At 40.8% G+C, this 26,469-nt stretch overlaps 1 protein-coding gene across 7 annotated transcripts in view; it reads right to left on the minus strand.

Annotated features, from left to right (window-relative positions):
- The window catches only part of MTR (5-methyltetrahydrofolate-homocysteine methyltransferase), a 107,910-nt gene that overhangs the window by 13,632 nt on the left and 67,809 nt on the right, over window positions 1-26,469 (minus strand). For 5 of the 7 annotated variants that reach the window (XR_012434146.1, XM_015437200.4, XM_005539704.5 and 2 more), the window contains 8 exons: window positions 26,315-26,467; window positions 24,617-24,724; window positions 23,412-23,512; window positions 13,461-13,528; window positions 12,112-12,232; window positions 6,164-6,245; window positions 1,773-1,871; window positions 628-703 (listed from right to left, as the gene is read on the minus strand). Coding sequence is in view for 4 of the 7 variants with exons in the window: in XM_015437200.4 (XP_015292686.3) it covers window positions 628-703; window positions 1,773-1,871; window positions 6,164-6,245; window positions 12,112-12,232; window positions 13,461-13,528; window positions 23,412-23,512; window positions 24,617-24,724; window positions 26,315-26,467 (808 nt within the window). In the remaining 3 variants the exon portion in view is untranslated. Of the gene's footprint in view, window positions 1-627; window positions 704-1,772; window positions 1,872-6,163; window positions 6,246-12,111; window positions 12,233-13,460; window positions 13,529-23,411; window positions 23,513-24,616; window positions 24,725-26,314; window positions 26,468-26,469 lie in introns of those variants that run through there. The other 2 variants (XR_012434204.1, XR_012434167.1) reach the window with 1 other exon arrangement.

Consider the following 26,469-nt stretch of genomic DNA (forward strand, 5'->3'; position numbering starts at 1 on the left):
AAAAAAGGAAGAAACCAAATAAAAGAAATAAAAAGAGAGTGAAAAATCCAGAGAGAGGAAGAGAGAGAAAGCAAGAAACAGAGGATCCTGCTTTGCTGCAGCGTTTTAAAGATGTGTGAATGCAAAGGCGTTTCCCATTTTAGGCACTTCACATCTGCCCTTGGGCCTGTGAGAGACCCAGGCCACCTCGGGTGACAGTACCACCAGGCAGGTTTCCACAGAACTTCCTTCAAGGAGACAGAGACCAACTCAAGCACAGCACAGAGGAAAGAGCATGGCTTTAGAAGACAGACCAGAGACAGATTCCTAGTAACCTTTCAAGTTTCCACCCAAAACTCAGTTTCTTCACATTAAAATGTGGATAATTCCCATGTCCATTACGGAGTCGTCTGAAGGACTCAGAGAGCTACTATGAGTCCATCTCAGGATGGTGTCTGGCACACAACACCTGCTCCATAAATGGCACCTATTCTCTTTCTTTCTGTTCTTCAGTCACTCATCAGCATTAGACACAGTTGAGGGTTGTTAGCTGCTGGTTTGATTTTGTAGCCAAGTAAATGCATATATCTCCTCAGCACATTGTCAGTTACCACACCCAGTCTTTCTCTAGTCCACAGCCAAACAGACCTGGGTGAGGTTCAGACAGCCAATCCATTTGGAAACCACTTTTTCTGGCTTGACTTAAGGGTAAGTATCTCCTCTCCTGTTAAAAAACAAAGAAAAATTAGTTAGAGACTGTTAGCTTTTCTACAGCTACTATGAAAACATGTCCAAGGCGGCCAGTATGTAAGCTTTGCAAAAAGGCAAAAGCTCTTGTTCATGAGAATCCTTACCCTAAAAAGCTCTTCCTTTTCTATCCAGTCGGTTTCACATTGGCACCAGAATAATAGAGAGTAAAGATTCAATAAGCATCCATTAACTACTGATACGTAAATATGAGCCTGGCTCTGCGGCCTGAACCTGAGGTACTAGGGAGGTGTCCCACCTGTACTTTTAGAACACCTGAGGCCAGCTGTTAACTGGCCTTCCATGGCCCACCCTGAGGACCAGAAGGTAGAATTAAAGAAACTGTCCACTGTGGGCAAACCTAAGGAGAGAAAAAAGCCAACCACTGCATCTAGCCAGCACCTCAGAAGCAAAACAGCATGTTTTCTTCGTGCTGTTGATCTCATTTCACTTGCCTAGCAACTCCCAAAATGCTCCCACCAAAGCCCATAAGGCAAATAACCAGAAATAAATATTTCAGTGACTTCTAAAGCATAATTATGCCTGTTCTCCATGGACTCCCTGAAGCTTATCAAGAGAGGGACAGTTCTTGAAACATCATTCTGTACAGTCAGTGTTGGACAGTCAGGCAAAGAGGCTTATACTGGTCCTGTCTTATGTCTCCATTTTCTTCCATTAGCTCCTCAAGAATGGGGATCTGTGGGAGTCATTTCAGTAAACTGTTTCAGCGCCTGTTTCCCTGCTGAGTACGAACTCATGTTTTATTCATTACCGAAGCTCTGGTATCTAGCACAGCAGCCCCTAACACCTACTGGGTACCCAATAAATGTTTGGCTGAATAAATAAAATTCATTTTAATATAACCAAAAATTATTTGGGAACTCAGACACTGAAGACCTCTGATTTGAACTAGAAGACAGAAATTCTCTAAAATGATGCCAAGCCTTTTATTCTCCTCAAAACCATTTTAAGAAGTCACATTAAAAAGTAGGATGATAAAAACTAGTCACATTAAACACAAGCGAAGATCTGTTTCTACCACTTACCTTGAGAGACTCATAATGGTCCTGTCTAATATCTTCATATTCTTCCATGATTTCCTCAAAGTATTCATCCTTTAGATTTTCATCTAACAGCTGAGAACACTGAAAATGTAAGATAACCATAGATGAGCAAAAGATGATAAAACTGGTGCAGTAATGGTCAACTCTGATAACACCTCCTTCAGGAAGGCTTCCTTAACCTCATTTCTTCTCCCTTCACCAACTGTGCTAATTCCTGCCTGGTATGCAGGAAAGGGTAAACTCAGTGGCCTTGGGATGTTCAAACCCTGCACAAGCCAAAGAAAGGCCTGGCCCTTGCCTGGTTTCTGGGAGACAAACTCTAAACCCTTGGGATAGCCTGTCTGATAAGAGAGTCACTGCGTGCCTGGCACCCTGGGCCATGTCAGATCATTTATGCTAACAGTCTGATTTATGGTGGGGGACCGGAGCTCATGCTTATGTTTGACCTCTGCAGGGATTGAAGACTGAGCAATTAAGGCTACACACACGGGCATTCTGGGCCTATGTGACCAAACCCCAACAAAAACCCAGGACATGAAGGTTCAGGTTAGCTTCTGGGTTGGCAAGGCTCCTTACATGTTGTCACACATCATTAGTGGAAGCAATAAGCACCATCCGGATCACTCTATGGGGAGACGACTCCTGCAAGTCTGTACCTGGTCTCTCCTGCATTCCATCCTATGTGCTTTTGCCTTTCCTGATTTTACCTACATCCTTTCACAATAATAAACCATGGTCATAGCAGTGTTTCTGGGTTCTTTGTGTCCTTCTAGTGAAACTTGGAACCTGAAGGCAGTCTTGGGAACCCTCTGGGTTAAGTAACCCCCAACCCAATGTTTCAAAAATATTCCATTCATCTACTACTGCACTTTCCAAAGCCTTTTAGTATCAAATTTATATATCCACTTCCCTTACTAGAGAGCCCTATGAGAGCTGCAATCACACATTCACCACCTTCATGCCCTGGTGCCTAGCCCAGTGTCTGGAGGTACATTCGCACTAAATGTTTGCTGAGGGAACGAGGGTAATCTTCATAGTCCACTGTGACTTTCTGCTAAAATTGGAAAGGAAACCAATAATCTGAGAAAATGTGAGTCTACTCATTAAATTGTAAAACCAGGATCAGCTAAATATCATTTGTTACTATGATTATCAAGTTGATAGAAGAGCTACCATCAAAGCACAAAATTAAATTACATAGAAAGAAGAAATGGCAACTACTGATCACATCAGTTGAAAAATAAACATAGCACTACCCCATCCCTGCATTCTCCAGCATGATTATCTAATACACAAAACGGCAAGAAATTTCAACATCTTCATCTGAACTTAAGGAAGTTAGACTGAATGATGGCTAAAGTGCCTATCAGCTTTAAAAGTCTGTAACTCTACGTGGGTTTTCTAAGTATCTCTAATAACAATTTAATCACCTATGAGTAGTATAAAACAAAATCACCTCATTCAGGAATACAATCAGAAAAGGCCATTGTGGCAGGCCAAAAATAGATTCCCAAATAGTGTTCACACCACAAAGTATTTCCCAGCCTTACATTAAACTCACCTCAATGGAGTCCTCGTTTAGGAAACCCAGCACAGCCCAATGAAACAAGAAGGGAATGTCTACTCTGAACTCCCTGAAGTATATGTAACCAATGTTTTAAAACCCTCTTGCATTTTGCCAGATTATACACCCTAAGAGAGCAAAACCAGATGTCCCTGACATCCAGAGAAATCTACGACCCCCTAATGCTGGTGCTACTGGGTAGACAGAACATACCACTGCAGTTTGCTGGCACCTTGCACAGCCCCATGGAGCCCGCTGCTCCCAGAGCCACAGTGGCAGGCCCCTTCTGGCCCGGTCTGACTTACTTGATGGAAACAAGTTCATGGTCAATAAGTGGGCTAACCTACATGATCCTTCCACCAAAAAATCAAATCCATCATGTGTTTTCATGCCAACCACTGGGACATATCGCAGTTTATATTTTCCTTCATTTTTAAAAATTGTATTTCATGGCAACAGCCACACAATAAGAGCAAATAAATTGAAAAGATATTTTATAATTTAAAAAGAATAAAATATTGCACCTCGTTTTTTATTAAAGAAGAAAAAAGAAAGCAAGGGGGAATCCTCAGGTCTAAATCTCCAACCATTAAGTATTTGCTACATTTTTTTGGAATCTTCCAAATACATGAGACAGCTGCTAAAATGTGATCCTGTTCCATGTTCATTTCAGTTAGATCAAAAGAGCCTAGGCCAATGAGCCCATAACCAACTGAAACAAATTATACCACTGGCTCCTGAAGTGTCACTAGCAGTTACCCACATGATTTATCATCTGACTTACGTTTGAGTAATTTCAAAACGTGGTCGTTTCTTTGTACATGGGAGGAGCTAACCACTGCTGGCTGCGTGGCTGGATCAAACTGTAAAGAGCACAAACACCCACTCCTCATTCCCTGCCTGGCTTTCAGCAAGGCCCCCACTGCTCTAGTTCTTCAAGATGGTGAAGCAGGCTGGGCGCAGTGGCTCACGCCTGTAATCCCAGCACTTTGGGAGGCCAAGGCAGGTGGATCACTTGAGGTCAGGAGTTCAAGACCAGCCTGGCCAACATGGTGAAACCCTGTCTCTACTAAAAATACAAAAAAATTAGCCGGGAGTGGTGGCGCACACCTGTAATCCCAGCAACTTGCGAGGCTGAGACAGAAGAATGGCTTGAATCTGGGAGGCGTAGGTTGCAGTGAGCCAAGATCGCGCCACTGCACTCCAGCCTGGGCAACAGAGCAACACTCCGTCGCACACACACACACACACACACACACACACACAAAAAAAAAAAAAAAAAAAGGTGAAGGAGCTTATCCTCCAAACATGGAATCAAAGGGCTGATTCTTTCCCCTGCCTGTAGAGGAAAAGTTGGCACTGTGCAACTAAATGGATCCAAAAGTCTTGCCTCTGAATGGAAACTATTCAAGGCTATGCATCAGTGTTTGAAAATGATGACAAGTGTTAAAAAGAGGCCCATGAACCTGACATAAGCTCCTATGGAGCACAATCCAAGAATAAGAAATAAACATTGTTTTAAAATGGAGTTGCAGAAATATAGCTTATTTGCATATTTGTCTACAACAATGGCAAATAAAAAATTGCAATTTTATGATCCCAGACTGAGTTACTTTTTTTTAATAAAGGCTAATTGTTAAGTATTAATGGGAAACAAGTTTAATTTAACATAGAGTAAGATAACCTGCATTCAAATCCCACACCTGCCACTTGGCAGATGAGTGGTCTCAGTAGAGTTCCTAATCTCTTTATTCTTTTGTCTCCTGATCTCTAAAATGGGGACAATAAAAATATCCACCTCATGAGGTCAGCCTGAGGATTAAATAAAATCCATATAAAGCACTTAGCTCAGTATCTGGCACACTACACGTTTTCAATAATGTTAGTGATTATTATATAACTTTCATGTAAATAAATTCACAGATCTGAAATAATTTCCTTGGAAGATAGCTCAGGAAATGTGGTCAGGTCCCGTGGCATCACTGGATGTCTCGCAAATCACCAGGCCACCTCAGTAACCTTCCTCGCCTGTAAAATGTGAAGGCTAGACTAGATCTGTGGTTCTCAAACTGTGCTCTTTTGATGAACACTAGGAGCGGGATGTGATGGTAAGTGATGTCTTACTTGGAAATTCTGCCACATTGAATTTCCAGGTAAGACATCACTTAACAGACAAATATTCTGTGGCTGAAATCGATTTGGAAACCACTGGACCACAAGGTCTCTCAGGTGCCCCCCAGCGGTTATAGCCCATTATTCAGTGAAAACAATGAAACCTGTAACAAGATAGAATATTAGGCTTCACCGAAAAAGAAAAGCAGAACGTGGGCTAATTGTTTATGATGTTGACTGAGAAGCAGAAACCACTGTCCTGGGTTTTAAATATCTAGAAGATGTTTTTCTGTCTTTGGGTAGGGTCAATGAGGACACTTTCAAGTTTGTTTTTCTATCTGGAAAAAGGTCATTTAAAAATCCAACATTCTTTTAGACAGTCAAGTAAATATCTATTCATGTTTGTGAGTGGGTGAAATCTTTGGCTGGCTGGTGTCCAGGTCAAAGGTGTCTTGGTGCCAGGCCGTCTACCTGTCTGCTGCTCAGTTCTGTAACTGTCTTTGAAAGTACAGGACATGGTCACCTGGACCTCCTTCCAGCAAGGCAGTCACTGCAGAGGCACACCATAAGCCTCAGGCTGCTCTTTGACCTTTATTTAGTAGAACTGAATAAAAATGAATAGATCTTAAGCTATACCCTTACTTGTAATGCACTCTTTCCAACACATCTGGAATAAAATGTAAGGTCACCCACTTACCACCACGACACTCTTGGACGCATCCAGGACGTGGATTACAGGCGCACTGTATCTTGGAGCTATTTTAACCGCTGTGTGGGTTCTAAAAAGAAGGGTCAGAAAGAAAATATATCCATCAGCACTGACAGTTCCTATACAATTCTTGTTCAGAGCCATTAGAGATAATGCATTTCTACAGTGCTTTCCAGAGAAACATTTCAAGGTGCTTACCTACAAATACTGAACTTCAAATTTCCCTTGTAAAACATGAATGACTTTTTCCCTACCCTAAGATGGGAAACCTAGCCCAGGCTCTGCAGAAGTCTGTGGCAAAAATGAGAAAGACTTTGTCCTCAGCTCTGTTAACAAGGGACTGAGCCCGTGCATGACCTGGTGCTCATTAGCAGCCCGTGTGACTTAAGGGAGGTAACCAGGCCCAGGAAATCACACTGCTGTCATCAAGGTCAGGTTGAGTTCCCTCCTCCAAATGAACTGGGATAGCAGCCAGGGCCCCTAAGGAACCAGGAACCAGGCAGAGGACACAGGACACGGCTGTCTAGCAGCTGCTCCCCTGTTCATGGGAGACATCAACACTCCTCGGCCCCAATCCCACCTTGTACTTGCAGAATGGAACCCCAAACCCGAAATTCTACACAGAATAATTCAGAGAGGCAGAAGCAAGAAAAATACTGTATTTTATTTTATTTTGTATTTTTTTTTATTTTTTATTTTTTTTGAGACAGAGTCTCACTCTGTTGCCCAGGCTGGAGTGCAGGGGCACAATCTTGGCTCACTGCAAGCTCCGCCTCCCAGGTTCACACCATTCTCCTGCCTCAGCCTCCTGAGTAGCTGGGACTACAGGCGTCCGCCATCATACCCGGATAATTTTTTTCTATTTTTTTTAGTAGAGACGGGGTTTCATTGTGTTAGCCAGGGTGGTCTCGATCGCCTGACCTCATGATGCACCTGCCTCAGCTTCCCAAAGTGCTGGGATTACAGGCATAAGCCACTGCACCTGGCCAATATTTTACTTTTAATATTTAAGATTATTTCTGCCCCAAATCCCTATTACCAAACCTGAAAATGTTGGTATTAGGAAGAAACACCCTTTCATTCTTAAAATTGCCTAATTAACAGAAGAGCAAAACAAACTGCCCTGTGATGACTGGATGTTTACAGCAACAGGATAGGCTGCAGATCTGCTACTATTAAAGTGGAAACTGAAACCGTGTACAGCCTCCCTCACAGTGGTTAATGCAGAACCCCTGGAGAGGGAGGAGAAGTGTACTCTGGCCACACCCACCTTCAGAAGGGCGGCCAGCAGCAGTCCCCACGAGACGGGCAGTGCTTTCCGCCTCTTCTCCCCTCTCCTCCTCCCCAGAAGCAGCACTACTCTTCCTCAAGTGCTTTCATATTCTTCCCCCTCAACAAAAATGTGTGTTTGGAATAGTATCTAGAATATGCTACTATATGAGAAAGAAACAAAGTAGCAGAACACTATGTTTAATGCAATTGTATTTTTAAAAAACAACACCCTCAAGCTTTTCCAAATAACCAACCAATCCTATATCTAAGTTTCTATATATTTAGAAAAAACACAGGGAGATACACATCGAAGTGTCCACACTGGTTATGGGGGTTAGAGGTGAGGCTGAAGGTGGGAAGAGAGAGACTCAATTGTACTTTACATTCCTCTGAATTGTTTGACAAGGTCTAGTAAATGTGGATTATTGAGATAATTTTTAAAAACCAAGAGACTGTTATAGGTGTAATATATGCATGAGTGTGTTTTTAACAGGCTTCTCAAGGAAAGCTCTAAAAACTGATAATAAGACAGACAAAACCAGTAACACTTCATCTGTTCCATCTTCCTAACAGTATCTCCACTCGTAAACAGGAAGCAAAGGACTACAAAGCCTTAGGCTATGAGAACTGAGCTGGAAGATGGGCATTCATGCATAAGCCAGTGAGTCAAGAGCCATCTTTCGGACCGGGAAGGCTGGGGTACGGAGTGGCAGGGGGGCCAGACCATGGCCCTGGGGCAGATGAATGAACTCCATGGCCTTCTGAGACCCTCCTGTTTTATGCCTAGTGTATGCTCAGGGACCAAAGATCCCAAATCTATTTAACTCTTTCAATCTCTCCAAATGTCGATTCATTCACTAGACTAAGCTTGTCCAACATGCAGCCCAGGAAAGCTTTGAATGAGGCCCAACACAAATTCGTAAACTTTCTTAAAACATTATGAGATTTTTTGCAGTTTTTTTTTTAGTTCATTAGTTATCGTTAGTGTTAGCGTATTTTATGTGTGGCCTGAAACAATTCTTTTTCCAATGTGGCCCGGGGAAACCAAAAGACGGGACACTCCTGCACTAGGCGGCCTTAGCCTTCATTTCGAGTGTACTGGGGGTACAGTTTCGGTTCTACTCATGCTACTGCAAGTCACTGATGTCTGGAAAAGCCATAGGGTCATTTCCCCTCAGCGATGTTTTCATGAAAACATGAAGTCCTGAGCTAATGAGCTACTGCTAAGTCCTCCACTGGTTTGTAGGAAATAATAAGGGCTCCTAGATGGGTTTCTGAGACATTTCAACTCCTGAATGCTTTCTAGCAAAGGTGGCTTTCCTAGGAGATGATTTACTTATTTGGATGCAAAAGGCATTAACCATATATGAAGAGACCGATAAATCAGACTTTATAAAAATTAAGAACTTCTGTCATCCAAAGACAGCACTAAGACAGCAAAAGGCAAGCCAGATTAAAAAAAATCTATTCGCAACATATGTATTTCTGATAAAGGGCTTGTAACTACTATAAATTAAAGAATGTGTACAAACTAGTCAGAATAAAGCAGAATACCCAATTTTTAAAAATATTTAAAAAGCATATCCAAATGGTCAATATACAAATGAAAAGGTGTTCAACATCATTACTCAGCAGAGAAATGCAAACGAAAACCATAGCAAGGTATTACTACACCCATGACGAGGGATAACACTGAAAAGGATGTGGAATAACTGAAACTTTCACAATTGCTGGTGGCAGTGTAAACGGCTACAATTACTCTGGAGAACTATGTGGCAATAGCTAATGAAGATGATCATAGGCAGATCCTATGATCTGGCAATTCTGCTTCTAGGCAGAAATACACATACATGTGCACCAAAATTTATAAGCATAAGTGTTCACAGCAGCATTGTTTGTGATAGCCCCAAAGTGGAAAACCCCAAATGTCCACCAACAGTAGCAAGAGTCAATAAGTCACAGCACATTATACAATGGAATACTACGTTGAAAAAGAACAACAACAAAACAAACGACTATTGTAACAAGGCTGGGACCTCAGAGACTCAGAGACATGATGTGGGGCAAAAGAAGCCGGACACAGGAGAACACATACAATATTGACTCCACTTACATAAATTTGAAATGCAGGCAAAACCAATCTATGGTGACAGAAGAAAGAACAGTGGTTACTTTTGTTGGAAAGCATGACTGGGTGGAGGAACCTGGTGAGGTTCCTAGGGTGCCATTAGTGTTCTATTTTTTGATCTGGAGGTGGTTACATGGGTGGGTTCCCTTTTGTAAAAACTTGTCAAGTTGTACATCTATATGATTTGTGTACTTTTCTGCATAACTGCTAAACTTCTGTAAAAGCACTTACTTAAATAAGAGAGCCTGATAAAGCAAGACTTCAGATCGAAGACCTCTTCCACTGTCACTAATAAGAATGGAGTCAGAACTGGGAAATTCTACACTGAAGTGCTTGGAGGTTACACGGGACTCTGTTTTCCAAAGGCTGTTCCAGCACCGCAGTGTAGAAGGGAATTGTCCCCGGGAAGCAGTGCTACCTACTGGCTCTTATTTTCCAAGTAATTTCCCAGAAACTGCAACAGGTATGGAAGAGAAGAGAACCAGAAGAGGCAGGGCTCACAGAGAAACAAAGCACTGGAGAGTCGAAAGAAACCTTAGGCGGCCAGCGGTCCCAGCTTTCTACCTTCAGGCCAAACACATTTACGGTTTCCCAGACAACGAGAATAGATATTTCGCAGTAACTGAAGAGATGTTGGTGATTTCCTATCTCATTAATTCTAATTTGATGTATCAGGTTATAACTGTTAAGAATCATTAACAAGCTAATTTTGCCAATAATGTATCTTGAGAGGCTAGTCGCGTTGCTTCTCAAAGTTTTTTTTCTTTAATCTGGTAGCTTTTACATGGTAAACAATAGAATGGACTATTTGGTAAAGTTCCAATTTGCACAAGAAGCAAATTTCTGAGTATAGTGTCCCACCATATAAAAAGATTCTTTTTTTGAAGCCAGCATCATATTTACATAACATGTAACGTATTTTAATTATATTCCTTTAAATACTTATTTATTCTACTTTACAATTGATATTAAAGTCTTTCATTCTGACAAGTCCTTAGGTCCTCTTACCATTCTCTTCACTAAGCTTGTCGTCAATTACCCAAGCTCATGCTCATCAAAACCCATTATTAATGGGTGGCCATATCCCTTGAGACCAAGTCTGCCACATTTCCTGGTACATAAGTCCTTTGTGGAAAAACAAACCCTGTTTTCTAACGTTAGCAATGACAGTCAAACTATCGAATCCTTCAAGTATGAAGAACAGCTAATGGATAAAAGACACATCATACTGTTTCTACTGATGAAGATGACTCATTCAAATTGTAAATGGTATGATGGTTAATTTCATGTATAAACTTGGCTAGGCCATGGTATACACTTTTTGGTTAACCACAACCTAAATGTTACTGTGAAAGTATTTTTTTTAGATGTGATTAACATTTATCAGTAGACTTACAGTAAAGCACATTATCCTCCACTTACGTAGGTGGGCCTCATCCAGTCAACTGAAGGCCTTTAAGAGACAAGACTAAGGTCTCTTGTTCACTCCCCAGCCCTGCAAGGAAGAAGAAATTCCACCTCCAGACTGTCTTTAGACTCAAAAAATCAACTTACCTGTGTCTCCAGCCTGCAGATTTCAGACTTGCCAGCCTCCACAATCACAGGAGTTAATTCTTTAAAATAAATCTCTTTCTCTCTCTATATATAAACATATCCTATTGATTCTGTTCCTCTGAACAACCCTATACAAATTGGTTGAATGTACAGTTGTTTCTAGTGCAAAAGGAACTCTGGCATACCTATAACCAGATCTTTATTGTATTTCTGCATCAGAAAAATAAACTAGATGTTATGGGACCATTGAGTTCAATGCTCCAGTATGATAATGCTCCCTGAGAAAGTGAACTGTACGTGGCATAAAAGGTCTAGCACCCACAGTTAACATAGCACTTACCACATATCACTATGATCATGATCCCAGGAAAAATCTGGTAAACTGAATAATTATCATGTGAACAAATGTGAACTTTCTCATCTTTACATTTTATACCTCTTTATGTTGTTAACCCAAAGGTTCCCAAAAAGCTCCCCTTTCAACTCCCCAAAGTGACCACTTAGTTCATTCTTGCTAGATGGGCTTTCTGTCTCCAAACTACTACAAGGTTAGAGTTCCTTCAAAGGAACCTATAATTATTCAATCAGACACCTGCTTCAAGACAGTGTGGGCAAAAGTTCAAGTAATGATTTTGTGCCAAAAAACACAGCTTCTCCACTCAGTTTAATTTCACAAGAAGAGTTCATTATAATTCTCAGGAACTGAATCGGAAGTGAGAGCGTTAAGAAAAAGATTATTGCAAGCCAAAGAAATCCAAGAAAAAGCAAAGAATAGAAATCACAAAAAAGTTTCCTATAGCATGCTCTGAAAGTATTCTGGCTCTCACCTAAGTGAACACCAGAAAATTTTTGTGTTTATATAACAAAAAGTCAATGTACTAAACATAAGAGAAAATCCAAAACAACACAGGTTTACCACTGTTTTAAACACTGGCATTTGAGAGAATCTGAAGTGAGGACAAAGCTCATTAATATAACTTACCTTGAAGTGGTTGCTCCTCCAATCAACAATGGAATCTTTATAGCTAATCTCTCCATTTCCTTGGCAACAAAAATCATTTCATCCAGGGAAGGAGTGATGAGTCCTGACAGGCCAATTATATCTATTATTTTTTTAAAAAAAAAAAAAAGGACAAAAAGGACAGTGAGGATGACAGAAAAAAGAAAAGGATGAAGAACCATTTTAAAAACTTTGTAATGAAGACCAAAAGACCTAACACGAATTCCCAATTCCTTTCTTGTTTTTTTTTTGAGATGGAGTCTCATTCTGTTGCCCAGGTTGGAGTGTAGTGGTGCGATCTTGGCTCACTACAACCTTTGCCTCCTGGGTTCAAGTGATTCTGCTGCCTCAGCCTCCTGAGTAGCTGGGATTACAGGCGCCCACCACCAACCTTGGCTAATTTTTATATTTTTAGTAGAGACGGGGTTTCACCATGTTGGCCAGGCTGGTCTCAAACTCAGACCTTAAGTGATCCGCCGGACTCAGCCTCCCAAAATGCTGGGATTACAGGTGTGAGCCACCATGCCTGTCACCAGTTTCTAATTCTAAGACATCTTTTCCGACTGGGGAATTTCAATTTACTGTTTGCTTTTGGTAGTAAATAAGATTTATAACTTAAGGTTGCAATACTTGCCATAGTTTTAGGAAGCCATGCAATAGAAGGTATATTTAGCTCATGATTTCCCAGACTTGAATATATCACAGTGTGAGAAGAAATATAAAAATGACTACACACAGAAAAAAAATCTAATACAACTGTCCTCTTATAAGAAGTCTGGGCCGGGCGCGGTGGCTCAAGCCTGTAATCCCAGCACTTTGGGAGGCCGAGGCGGGCGGATCACAAGGTCAGGAGATCGAGACCATCCTGGCTAACACGGTGAAACCCCATCTCTACTAAAAATACAAAAAAAAAACTAGCCGGGCGAGGTAGCGGGCGCCTGTAGTCCCAGCTACTCGGGAGGCTGAGGCAGGAGAATGGCATAAACCCAGGAGGAGGCGGAGCTTGCAGTGAGCCGAGATCGCGCCACTGCACTCCAGCCTGGGGGACAGAGCAAGACTCCGTCTCAAAAAAAAAAAAAAAAAAAAAAAAAAAAGAAGTCTGTCCCCATTCCCCATCTCCAGCACTTGGTTCCATAGTTACTCACTCTCCTCTCTCAACCCCATTAGAAATGGCAACAAAAGCAACCTTGTGCAGGAGCTGGCACTTGATTGTCTGTATGTCCCACAGATCCCTCACAGGCATCACTATTCACTGACAGACAACTAGGGAAATGACAGGCACCTGGGGATACCACATTTAGAGAAATGCCCAAAGTACAGTTGCACAGTACCTGCTTTGTGGTCAAGAGCAGCTTTCAGTATCTTATCACATGGAGTCATGACTCCTAAATCAATAACTCTGAGGCACAGAAATGAGATATGAGAAAATTAATGAGAGCCCATTAGAGACAAAACTGAAACAAACATTTTAATTTCAACCATTAAATATTGCTCTAATGCCTAGAATCAACTTTAAATGCCCACTACATATTAAGGATTACCACAACTACCATTTATTCAGTACTTACTACATATATGCCAGGCACTATGCTAAGCTTGCTTTTAAACAATTTTACTGACTCATCATTCACAGACCATACAATTCACCCATTTCAAGTGTGTAATTCAATGGTTTCTGGTATGTTTTTTTTTTAATTGTGGTAAAACATATATAATATAAACTTCTCCATTTTAATCATTTTTCAATGTACAATCCAGTAGCATGAATTTCAGTTACAATGTTGGGCAACCATCACCACTATTTATGTCCAAATCTATTTTATCACCCAAAGCAGAAACATTATAACCATTTAGCAATAACTACCCCTTCTTCTCTGGCACCCTCTCTACTCCATCCCCTGGTAACCTCTACTCTACTTTCTTTCTCTATGAATTTGCCTAATCTAGGAATTTCATGTAAGTAGAATAATACAGTATTCATCCTTTTCTGTTTGGCTAACTTCACTTAGCACAATGCCTTCAAAGTCCAACCATGTTTCGAGGCATGTCAGAAGTTCAGTCTTTTTTAAGGCCGAAAAATATTCCACTGTATGGAGATACCACGTTTGGCTTATCCATTCATCTGTTGAAAGATACTGTGCTAAGCTTTTTGCGTAAGCAATCTCTTTTGCTGTTGTTTTTGAGACAGGGTCTCACTCTGTCACCTAGGCTGGAATGCAGCAGTGTGATTACGGCTCACTGCAGCCTCAACCTCCTGCCTCAGCCTCCAGAGTAGCTGGGACCACAGGCATGCCCCACTAAACCCTGTTAATTTTTAAAGTTTTTGTAGATAGGGTTTCCCTATGTTGCCCAGACTGGTCTCAAACTCCTGGGCACAAACGATCCTCCCACATCGGCTTCCCAAAGTGCTAGGATTACAGGTTTGAGCCACAGGGCCCAGCCTGCATAAACGATCTCATTTAACCCTCATAGTAACTCTATAATGAAAGCACTACTATGGGTCTCATTTTAATGAGAAGAGGCCCAGAGAAATTAAGCAATCTGTCTAGTCACACAACTAATTAGAGGCAGAGTTGGGATCGAATCAGTATCTCACTCCAAAATCCATTATCTTATCCATTTAGGCCAATAAAAAGAGCTAGGGAAGCTCCTCAATAAATATCTGTTGAACATGGAAGCCAATGGGGATGATCATGAAAAAGAGGTCAGGTCCTGCACATGAACAGCTGTAAGGGAACTCTGGTTACTTAAGGCAAGAAAAAGAGGGAGAATGATTCAGGGTGCAGGTCACCGAGGGCAAGAGGGCAAGACTCAAAGGGAAGGCTGACTCTCGATGGGCACACAGGAGAGAGAGAACAGGCCCTGGGGCAGAGGAAGCCTGGAGCGCACTCTCAGAGAACAGAACAGTGCCAGACAAAGTTCAATTCAGGGAGGAGACAGCTTCCTGGAACTCAGAGGAAACAGGAATGTCTGCCCCGGAAAATGTTCTAGGAATTACCTCTATTTTAGATTTACAGAGTACCCTTAATGTCATTTTGGTAATTTAATCTTCTTCTATTTGTTAAAAGATACTGAAAAACGCATGGCATGCATTTTTACTCATTTCATTACATCAACAATTCTTAAAATTAAATAGGCAAAAACGTTTAAATAACAAGAACAAAAAAGAAGGTTTAAGACCTACGACATGACATATTGGCTGGTAACAACGGGTGCTGAACGCTGGGGCAGGAAGGGGACTGGCTTCTTACTATATGCCCTTTCATACCACTGGATTTTTAGCTTGTACTCCTATTACTTTTTTAAAAAGAGTTAAAAAAAAAAAAAAAAAACTATGACATATGGAACCTTCAACAAAAAGTAAGACATCTTCAAATCAATGATAAGTATATTCAGCTTTGTTGGCACTAACTCGATAGCAAATGCACGCTGGAGGTGTTAATGATGTATAACCACTGCAGGTTACAGCAGGAGGAGACGGTACCACACACTTTTTTTTCTTTTTAACATATTGAAGAAAGTCTAGTACCTGGATCTTTTGTTAAACAATGACTAAGCATAGACTGTCACATACAACACTAGGAAAAATAGCATATTGCTTTTAAATCAAGACAAAAAGGCATATATTTCAAAGCTGATTTTTTTTAACATTGTATGTTTTAAAATTCAACTAAAACTCATCAGTACGATGGCAAGAATCATCTTGCTCTCACTACTTTTTCTTGTTTCAGAGTGTTTCTCTCAGAACATCTTATACGGATGCTTGCCATGTTTAAGGAAGAGCAAGGAGATTGTTGTGGCTGGAACAGAAATGGAGAAGGAGAGAGTGGTGGGTGATGAGTTCAGAGGAGGAGGAAAAGGCCAGAGCCTGCATAGACTTTGCATCAGAATCACCAGGGGAGGCTTTTCAAAATCAAACCACCTGAAGCTTGGACTCCATTTTCCAGAGAGTGTGATTTAACTGGCCAGGGGTGGGGTCCGGGCAGCTTCCAGATTATACCCACTACACAAGGGCCTTGCAGACCACTACAAGGGCTCTGAGTTTTACTGAATGAGGAGAGAATTCACTGGAAGGTTTGAACAGTGGTGTAAGAAATCTGACTTTGATTTAACAGATTTACTTTGGACTGAAACAAGTCCAGGGTAGAGAAGCAGAGAGACTGATTAGGCTGCTGCAAAAATCCAGACAAGAAGCAGTATAGGCAGTGAGAAGTGGTCAGATCCTGGAAATACTGTGAGAGGAGAACTGATGGGTTACATGTGGGTCATCCGACGAGAGGATGACACAAGAGTTTCGGTTTGAGCAGCAAAAAAAATGAAGTTGCTATTTCTTGAAATAGGGGAGAGCTGGGGAGGTGTTCACAAAATGGTGGCAATTAGTTCTGCTTTCAAAATATTAAATTTAAGATTTCTTTAGATATCCAAATGGAGCTGTCAGGGAGTCAACTGGATATGTAAGTCTGAAGTTTGGGGGAGAGATCCACAGTGGAGATACAATTTGGGACTTGTCAGTACATCAGATGATACTGAAGTCACAAAACGAATGCGACGACCTCAGCCCACCCCAGGCCTTGTTACTCCAGGTGTGCTCCTGTACCAGCAGCACCAGCCCTACCTGAGAGCTTGTCGGAAATGCAGAACCTCCAGTCCAGACCTACCCTAATCAGAATCTGACTTTTAACAAAATCCCCAGGTGACAAGAAGGCACATTACAGTCTGAGAAACACAAACCTAGATAGTGAAGACAGGGAAGAGGTCTGTGTTGAGCCCCAGAACATTTCTGTGTTTAAAGACCACTCCCAGAAGGAGAAATCAGCAGGAGAGAACCATAACCACTGATCAGTGAGGTAAGACGACAACTGAGAACACTGAGCCAGGGGGCCTGGGAGACAAGTTCAATTTCCAGCTTATTAGCCTGCCTTCAAAGTCATCTTGCTGGGGAAATGGTCGAAGGTACTACTGATTAAGGAGCAATTCCCACTTTTTCCACACATAGAAAATGACACTTATGGTACCGGGATGCACAAAGGAAGTTGCTCATAGCCCTGGGCAATCAATCTAGGACAGAGGCCCAACTCCACTCTCGAGCAGGAAAGAGAATGGGTTTCCTGGCACATCTGAGTTGAGAAACTGTTGGGAAGCTCTGAATTAGAATATGGTGTGGCAAGCACTACAACGAAAGCATTTACAGTGTACTATGTATGGAAGGCCCAAAATGGGTGACACTTAGAAGCATCCTAGGGGGAAGTCTGAAATGAATTTTGAAAAATTAAGTGGGTATTAGCTGAAGGAAACAGGGAAGTCTAGGCAGAGACCAGCACTATGAGGGCCCACAGTCCTGAACCAGCTAGGAATCCCAGGGTATATTAAGTCAGAGAAAAGGGCACACGTCAGATCCAGCCCTGCCCTCTGTGCCTGCTACCATTCTTCCCACCATCCCTCTCTATTCCCTCTCACCTCTACCACAACCTCCTGTTTTACCCCTACACATAACCCCATCTTCCTTGACTCTCCCTCAGTTTCCCTTTGTCATTTTGAGCCATACCCTATGTCTGTAAGCCTCTCCCTATACACATTCTTGTATTTCCCCACATGGGAAGCTAAACAGAATAAAAATGAATGTTACGGAAGATGTTGATTTTACAGTATTTGTTTTAAAGTGCTTAGAACAGAGGTTGGGTATGGAGGCTAATGCCTGTAATCCCAGTGCTTTAAGAGGCCAAGGCAGGAGGATCACTTGAGGCCAGGGGTTTGAGTCCAGCCTGGGCAACTTTAGCGAGACCTTGTCTCTATAAAAAAAATTTTTTTAAGTGCTTAGAATAGAGCTATGAGAGCAAACATTTAATTCGGCTACAAATCCAGGAAAAAAAAAGTTGCTCTGAATGTTTTAGCAAAGGCATCTCATACTATTTAAGAATACATCGAATTTCAAAAATAAATACTGTAATAATATGAGACAAAAAGTCCTTTTCGTCTCCAGAAGAAATTTAAAAAGGAAAATAAAACTGCATCTGCATCCTTTTAAGGTACCTGATACTTACTGTCATTTTACCCTTTATTTCTCAGTTAACTAAGGTGGCAGCCTATCTGCTGCTCCTGCAATTCACATACGCCACCACAAGATGGCATGTGTTTCCATCCAGTCTACATTCCCCAGCCATGGTTTTCCAACTTGTACTTAAGCAGTGCCAATGGGATCTGTTGCCATTTCTATTACTTTTTTAAAAAAATAAACAAAACAAATTGTTGTTCTCCCCTTCAAAAAAATGGATCCAAAGTCTCTAAATAATTATCAGCATGTGAAGTGCTCAGGAGAGACTGGATTATTATATCCTTGACTTAGGTATAGTCATGTTCCTCACTCAGCTGAATGTTCCAACATTATACAGTTTGGAATTATTTTCATGCTCAGTCATATACTGCTTTTTTACTTATACTAGACAGCTATATTAATAAACACTGGTTATCAGACCCATGTTTAAAAATATTAGATGTATACCTTTAAAATGTATCTTGAAATAGCATATTTTTCTTACATAATTAAATAGTGTGCATTATCTGTAATAGAAAATGTCCTTTGTCTTTTCCTAGTTATTATTACAGAGTATATGTAAAATTAACCTCAACGGAATTAATCAAAAATATTTCCAAATATTCTACATTATTTCTTGAGGGGAATTTAGAATACAGACATAACTCAGAGATGCTATAGGTTTAACTCGAAACCATTACAATAAAGTATCTCAATAAAGTGAGTCACATGAATTTTCTGGTTTCTCAATGCATATAAAATTTATGTTCACACTATACTGTACTCTATTATGTGTGCAATAGTATTATGTCTAAAAGAACAATGTATATATACCTTAATTTAAAAATACTGCTAAAAAAAAATGCCAATGATCATCTGGGTCTTAAGTGAGTTGTAACCTTTTTGCTGGCAGAGAGTCTTGATGCTCATGGCTGCTGACTGATTAGAGTGGTGGCTGCAGAAGTTTGGGGCGGCTGTGGCAATTTCTCAAAATAAGACAACAGTGAAGTCCTTTGCCACACCAACTGAATCTGACTTTCACAAAAGATTTCTCTGTAGCATGTGATGCTGTTTGATAGCATTTTACTCACAGAACTTCTTTCAAAATTGTAGGCCAATCATCTCAAACCTTGCCACTGCTTTATCATCTAAGTTTATGTGCTATTTATTCTAAATCCTCTGTTGTTATTTCAACACTGTTCATAGCCATCTCAAGAAACTACTTTCTTTGCTCAGCCTTGCTCAGCCATAAGAAGCAATTCCTCATCTGTTGAAGTTGTATTATGAGATTGTAGCAATTCATTTCCATCTTCAGGCTCCACTTTTACTTCTGGTTTACTCTTGCTATTTCTACCACATCTGCAGTTACTTCCTCCACTGAAGTCTTGAATCCCTCAAAGTCATCTATGAGAGTTGGAATCAACTTCTTCCAAGCTCCTGTTAATGTTGATATTTTGACCTCCTCCCATGAATTACAAATGTTCTTAATGGCATCTAGAATGGTGAATCCTTTATGGAAGGTTTTTTGATTTACTTTGCCCAGATCCATCACTATCTATGGCAGCTACAACCTTACAAAATGTAAGTCTTGAAAGTCAAAATTCCTCCTTGATCCACAGGCTGCAGAATGGATGTTGTGTTAGCAGGCATGAAAACAATATTCATCTCCTTGTATATCTCTATCAGAATTCTTGTGACCAGGTGCACTGTCAATGAGGAGTAATATTTTGAAAGGAATCTTTTTTACTGAGCAGTAGGTCTTAACGGTAGGCTTAAAATATTCAGTAAACCCATGCTGAAAACAGATGTGTTAACTTGCACTTCACCTTGTACCATTATATTAGGAGATGACTTCTTTCCTTAAACCTCATGAACCAACCTCTGCTAGCTTCAAACTTTTCTTCTGCAGCTTCTTCACCTCTCTCAGCCTTCACAAAATTGAAGATGGTTGGAGCTCTCTTCAATTTGTTATTGCTCCAACAAAGCCAAACTACTCTGGGTGAGACTCTGGCTTAAGGGAATATTGTGGCTGGTTTAATCTCCAACCAGACCACTCAAACTTTCCTCATACCAGCAATGAGGCTGTTTTGCTTTCCTATCAGTTGTGTATTCACTGGAGGGACATTTTAAATTTCCTTTAAGAACTTTTCTTTTGCATTAACTGTGCTATTTGGTGCAAGTGGCCTAGCTTTCAGCCTATTCCAGTTTTTGACATGCCTTCCTCACTAAACTTAATCATGTCTAACTTTTGATTTAAAGTCGAGGTGTGTGCCTCTTCTTTTCACTTAAACACTTAGAGGACTTCAAGGCCATTACAGAGTTATTAACTGGCCTAATTTCAATATTGTTGTGTCTCGGGGACTATGGAGGCCCGAGGAAAGGGAGAGAGATGGGGAATGGCTGGTTAGTGGAGCAGTCAAAACATATACATTGACGGATTAAGTTTGCCATCTTCCATGGGTGTGGTTCATGGTACTCCAAAACAATTAAAACAGTAACATCAATCACTGATCACAGAATAAGGTTTGGAATATTGTGAGAATTAGGAAAATGTGACACAGAGACGTGAAATGAGCACATGCTATTGGAAAAATGCCATCAAGACACATATTCTATGCAGGATTGCCACAAAACTCAAATTTTTACAAAATGCTGTATCTGCAAAGCTCAATAAAGTGAGGCACAATAAAACAAGGTATGCCTGTGTTAATACTAGACATTATACTTGTTTACAACTCAAGTCAAAAAAAAATATTGTAAAGTAAGGTGACATATTACAAAGTCTCAGCTTTTGGAACCAAAAGCCCTGAATGTGGCTTGACACTTGCTAGCCATGGGACTATGATGAAACCTCTCAAGTTCTCTAAGCCTAAGTTTTCTCATCTATAAAAGGAGAAATACAATAACAGGCAGGGTAGTAGGATCAAAACCATGAAAAGAAAGGAAGGATGAAAGAAAAGAAAGGAAAGGAACCAAAATAACAACAACAAAAAGATGATAAAGAAAAAAAAATCAGTGATATAAAAGAACTGTATAAATTGGGACATGGTAAAAAAAAATGGTAGGTAATAGTAGATTCTCGGTGAATACATCCTTAGTTCTATTCAAATCCTCAAATTTGCAATTCTATTGCATCATATCTTCCCCATTTAAAAAATAAATTTTCTCTCTAAACACAACTGTCACTTTTAACTCTCTTTATTTCTTTTATCCTCACAAAGAAAAAACATTGTTATCATTTTGTGAGGTTCACTGCAACAATGATAAAACGCCAGGAAAGAGAAGGATTAGATACAGGATAGTTTGCTAGACTCAGTAGGCTGGGTAATTTTTTCAAGCATACTGGCCTGGTACTGACAGTAAAAGCACACATTATTCCATAAGACAATCTCCAGGGACACTTGTCTACTAGCTAACACCATAAAATTAAACTCACCAATGGAAGAGTCTATGTGTTATCACACACAAGCCAAAGGGATGTTTGACACAAAGTTTGCACATTCACTTGTTTTTGTAAAATGAAAGTAACGTTTCATCAGAAGGTGTTTCTCCAGTTAGACTTATTAGCAAAGATAAGCAAATCCCCAATGCCCAACATATAGCAACTGGGTTTGTTGCAGTAAAAGCCTCAGGCTTAATAAGCATCTTCACAACTGCTGACATTCAGTTCCAGCAGCACCCTGGAGACATGCCACAATGTTCCCTGGCTTCTAAAATGTCTCTACTGGAGAAATCAACATTGCTAGTATAATACTCTCAGCTAAGTATCCATTGATCAAAATAAATAATGATAAAGCACATGACAGTGATATCTCAAGAATCACTTTTAGGAAGTTTACCTACAAATCACTTTCTTCAGTGGCTCCTGTCCCATTATTAAGGCTGAACATGTATCTGGCTATTTAGGCTGAGAAACGGTAAACTTTTTCAAGGAGAAAAGTCAACTAAATCATTTTGGTGTCTCTAGCATAATGCCTGGTATGTAGAAGATGATCTATAAACATTTATTAACTGAAGTGAAATTTTAACTGATTGTGATAAATGCAAACAGGAACCAACAACCTCAGGTTTGCAAAGGTAAGCCAATAGCAGAAATGCTTTGTAGACTTTAGGAAGCGAACACCTTATCCAGATATTTATTATATAGGTAAAATTTCATTACAACTATCTATCTTCAAGAAATTTATCTCTTTAAAAAATAATAGTAAGTACATGGATAGAAATGGTATTCCTCATTTCTAGGACTAGGAGAGAATGCTAAGTCTTTAGACAGTAAGTGAGCAGGTAAATAGAAGTGCTTGTGAAGACAGTCAGATGCAGAAAAAATGCCTTCCTGACACTGCTCCTCTGTCTCCAGCCTTCCTGAAAGGTTCTTTGCTGTATTTAATTAGCCTTGAAGGCAGAGATGGACACAAATGTTGACAGCACGGAGAGAGCTTAGCAGGTAATTGTTACTTGACAGCAAAGAAGAGAACTGAGGAGTACAGGGACAGCTCCAGTCAATTTTCTTCTCTATCTAGAGAAAATAGCACATTGGAAAGAAGTCCATGACTCAAAAGGACTGTTGGCTGGACATGGATATAAGAAAGCATTATTTCTATTAGGTTTTCATTACAAAGAAGAGTTCAAATCTACGCGAAACATATACTTACTACAGGTCATCAGCTCTCACATGGAAATGACTTTGTTATGAATATTAATTATAATGAGATATATCGGAAAGGGGTTTTACTTGTATATAACATTCCAAAATCTAGCTTAATCATCACCAAGAACACAGGGTCCTGCTTTAAGCAAAGCCAACTGAGACTTGTACAGAGAAGGCCTTCCTGTAAAACTCCATTTAGCCAAGGTCTCATAAGATCTTGGTTCTAAAATCTGAGTTTACTGAAACGAAAAAGAGGACATGATGAACACCACTGGCCATGGGAAGGAGCCTGATATTCCGGCCATTAGCGCCTCTGTCCCAACATCCAACCCCTGGAATCCTCTGGGCGGTTTCCACCCCACTTGAATAGCTTTTACTGTTCTTTATGTCCTTATTGAACTCGGTTAATTACTAACTTATTTCATCTGAAATGCTGTGTTCGCTGAAGAAAAGTACAAAACACAGTAAACAAAAAGAAATAAAAAATAACCTCTAACATCCACTGCCATGCCCTACTCTTCCCACCCATTAAAGAATTATTCTGTTAAAAAGTTTTTACTTTTAAATGGTAAAGGGGTTGAAAGAGGTGAGGTCCTAACTTACCGGAAATTATTGCAGCCAAGGACTACTCCAACTATGTTCTTGCCTATGTCGTGCACGTCGCCTTTAACAGTGGCCAGCACGATGGTGCCCTGGTAAGGGTCCTGGAAAGGAAGCCAAGCAGCTCAGCAAGGCAGGGTTGCTCAGGGCAGAGCACCTAGTTCTCCAGAGCAAGGCAGGGGCCAGCGCAGAAAGCAACTCAATACAACCAAGAACACCTCAAAGACAGACCTGGAAACAAAAGCCCAAGCAGTTCAAAGGAGGCCCACCTAACGGGCTACCCCAAGGGGCTTCAACCAAGATCAGGGGTCCCATCCTTTCAAAGAACAGCTGATGTTCACACACAAAACAGCCCCACAGCTGAAGACCACAGCCTTAACTCTGGGTCGGGGGGAACCTATTTGACAAATGTTTACTGTTAGCAATTAAGGGAGAGGCAGGGGAGAGGGCAACACATTAACTGTACGTGTGTGTCCCATCCAAATCTGAAAAACTACAAAAGCCCAGGCAGAGGGCACATGAGTACCTTTCCTCAGCACTGCTGTTCTATGCACAGTCAGCATCCCCCACCACTCCCCCAAATTAAGAAAAAAAGCAAAACAAGAAGGTTTTTTATCAACTCTATTTGTCTGAGCTATGCACACAGATCAATTTAAAAATTCAGAATCCTAGAGGCCAAAGCTGCCCGAGCTTCACAAGGAGCTAAACAAGGTCAAAAAGCTTAATGATTTACTCTGGTGGTGCAGCCAACAAGAATTAAATTGAATCCAGAAGTGGTGCCAAGGACATCACCAGCAGAGAGAGACTATTCAGTTAGGAGTTTTCTAAAAACAAGCATGACTCAATTGCCTCAAGGGCAGGGACAGACCTTTATGGTGAGTAGTGCCCGGCACAGTACTCGGCACATCACGGGAGCTTTGTAAATGACCGGTTAATGAAGGAATACAGGAATGAAATGGCTTTGTCTTGAAAACATAGGTTTTGATTGAAAATTTTTATCTATATTAAAAATGTGATAAAGCTACATTCAAAAGAAAGTCCCAGAGTATTCTAATATTTGGTTAAAAAAGCGACAGATGTGGGATCATTTCTCTATTTTATCCTCAATAACGAACACAGCCAAGCCTGACTGCTTAGGCCCCTACCACCACCTCAGGTCTTCCAGGTCAACTCACTGAAGGCCCATAGGCCTGAACAAAACGACTTGCCTCTTCTTCTGTTGTGCCGTTAAGCACTCTGGTTTCTTCTCTTTCTTTTTCCATGAAAGGGATAAGGTGGCCAACAGCCTTCTTCATAACCCGGGCTGACTTTATAACCTGAGGAAAAAAGCATAGAACCAGGCATCTTTCCCAAACCACAGGAACAACTGCTGATGGCCACTTGTGAAATTTGGGCATGCATTAAGAATGCATGCTTTGACTTCAAGACAGCCACACTGGAGTCTTTTGACAGTAGGCAGAATAAAGGATAAGCTCCCTGGAGGGAAAGCCAGTGAATAATAAGGGACAGCAGAAGGAAAACAAGGCTAGAAATCAAATGTTGCAATTTCTTCTTCTGAACTTTTGCTTGTTTCTTTTTCCTCTGTCTAGGAGGCCCTCTATCTTTTATCCAAGAGTTCTATGTATCCTTCAGGACCAAAGCTTCTCCACCATGAGCCCATTCCCAGCCTACTCTTCTCAATCCCCAGCTTTACAACTCACTTAAAATCTAGCTCAAGCCTGTAATCCCAGCACTTTGGGAGGCCGAGACGGGTGGATCACGAGGTCAGGAGATCGAGACCATCCTGGCTAACACGGTGAAACCCCATCTCTACTAAAAAATATAAAAAATTAGCCGGGCGAGGTGGCGGGTGCCTGTAGTCCCAGCTACTCGGGAGGCTGAGGCAGGAGAATGGCATAAACCCGGGAGGCGGAGCTTGCAGTGAGCTGAGATCCAGCCACTACACTCCAGCCTGGGCGACAGAGCGAGACTCCGTCTCAAAAAAAAAAAAAAAAAAAAAAAAAATCTAGCCTTACATTTAGGCAAGATGAGGGCCTTTTAGTTTCTGAAATGCTGCAGTCACTAACCTACATGCTTAACAAGTATGTGTTAGCTGATGTGGTTAGTAGCTGCTGTAAATCAGAATAAGAGTTCTGGTTTTACTTTAAACAAACCCCCTAATGTACTCTTATTTAAAACAGAAACATTTGTCTCAAAATATGCATCCTTACAGATAAATAGTGCCTGGTCAAATCAAGTCTTAATGTTAGTAACTCTACATTTATCTTGGGTTTTATTTTACTTTTGGAGGGGAGAGATAGGCATTGGGGGTAAGAGGTGATACAAAAATTAGAACATAAGGCCGGGCATGGTGGCTCATGCCTGTAATCCCAGCACTTTGGGAGGCCAAGGCGGGTGGATCACGAGGTCAGGAGTTCAAGACCAGCCTGGCCAAGATGGTGAAATCCCGTCTCTACTAAAAAAATACAAAATAATTAGCTGGGCATGGTGGCATGCACCTGTAATCCCAGCTACTCCGGAGGCTGAGGCAGAGAATTGCTTAAACCTGGAGGGGCGGAGGTTGCAGTGAGCTGAGATTGTGCCACTGTACTCCAGCCTGGGCGACAGAGGGAGACTCCGTCTCAAAAAAAAAAAAAAAAAAAAAAAAAAAAAAAAAAAAAATTAGAACATAAGGATTATGATAGATTATGATGCTACGAATTTTTGGATGATTTCTAACATCCACACCACTCCAAAGATGGATTCTTCCAGACACGACTCCTAAACACATTTAGAGCAGGAATGACTAGCCAATGCCACTGAATTCTTGTTCAAATTAAAACCTGAGAAATACATCCCAAATCAGCATGTATTAAATAACAAAGAAAAGATGCAACTGTGAAAATTTCTCCCCATCTTTTGCCAACCTGAGGTAGAAACATTTTTCCAGCTCCAAAAAGATCACCAACAATTTTCATTCCATTCATCAGGGGTCCTTCAATTATATTGAGAGGTCGGGGATATCTTTCTTGGTTTAACCTGGCTTCCTCAGTATCCTCAATAATATGTTTTTCAATGCCCT

The sequence above is a fragment of the Macaca fascicularis genome, chromosome 1, assembly GCF_037993035.2.
Source record: "Macaca fascicularis isolate 582-1 chromosome 1, T2T-MFA8v1.1".
In the NCBI taxonomy this organism is placed as follows: domain Eukaryota; kingdom Metazoa; phylum Chordata; class Mammalia; order Primates; family Cercopithecidae; genus Macaca; species Macaca fascicularis.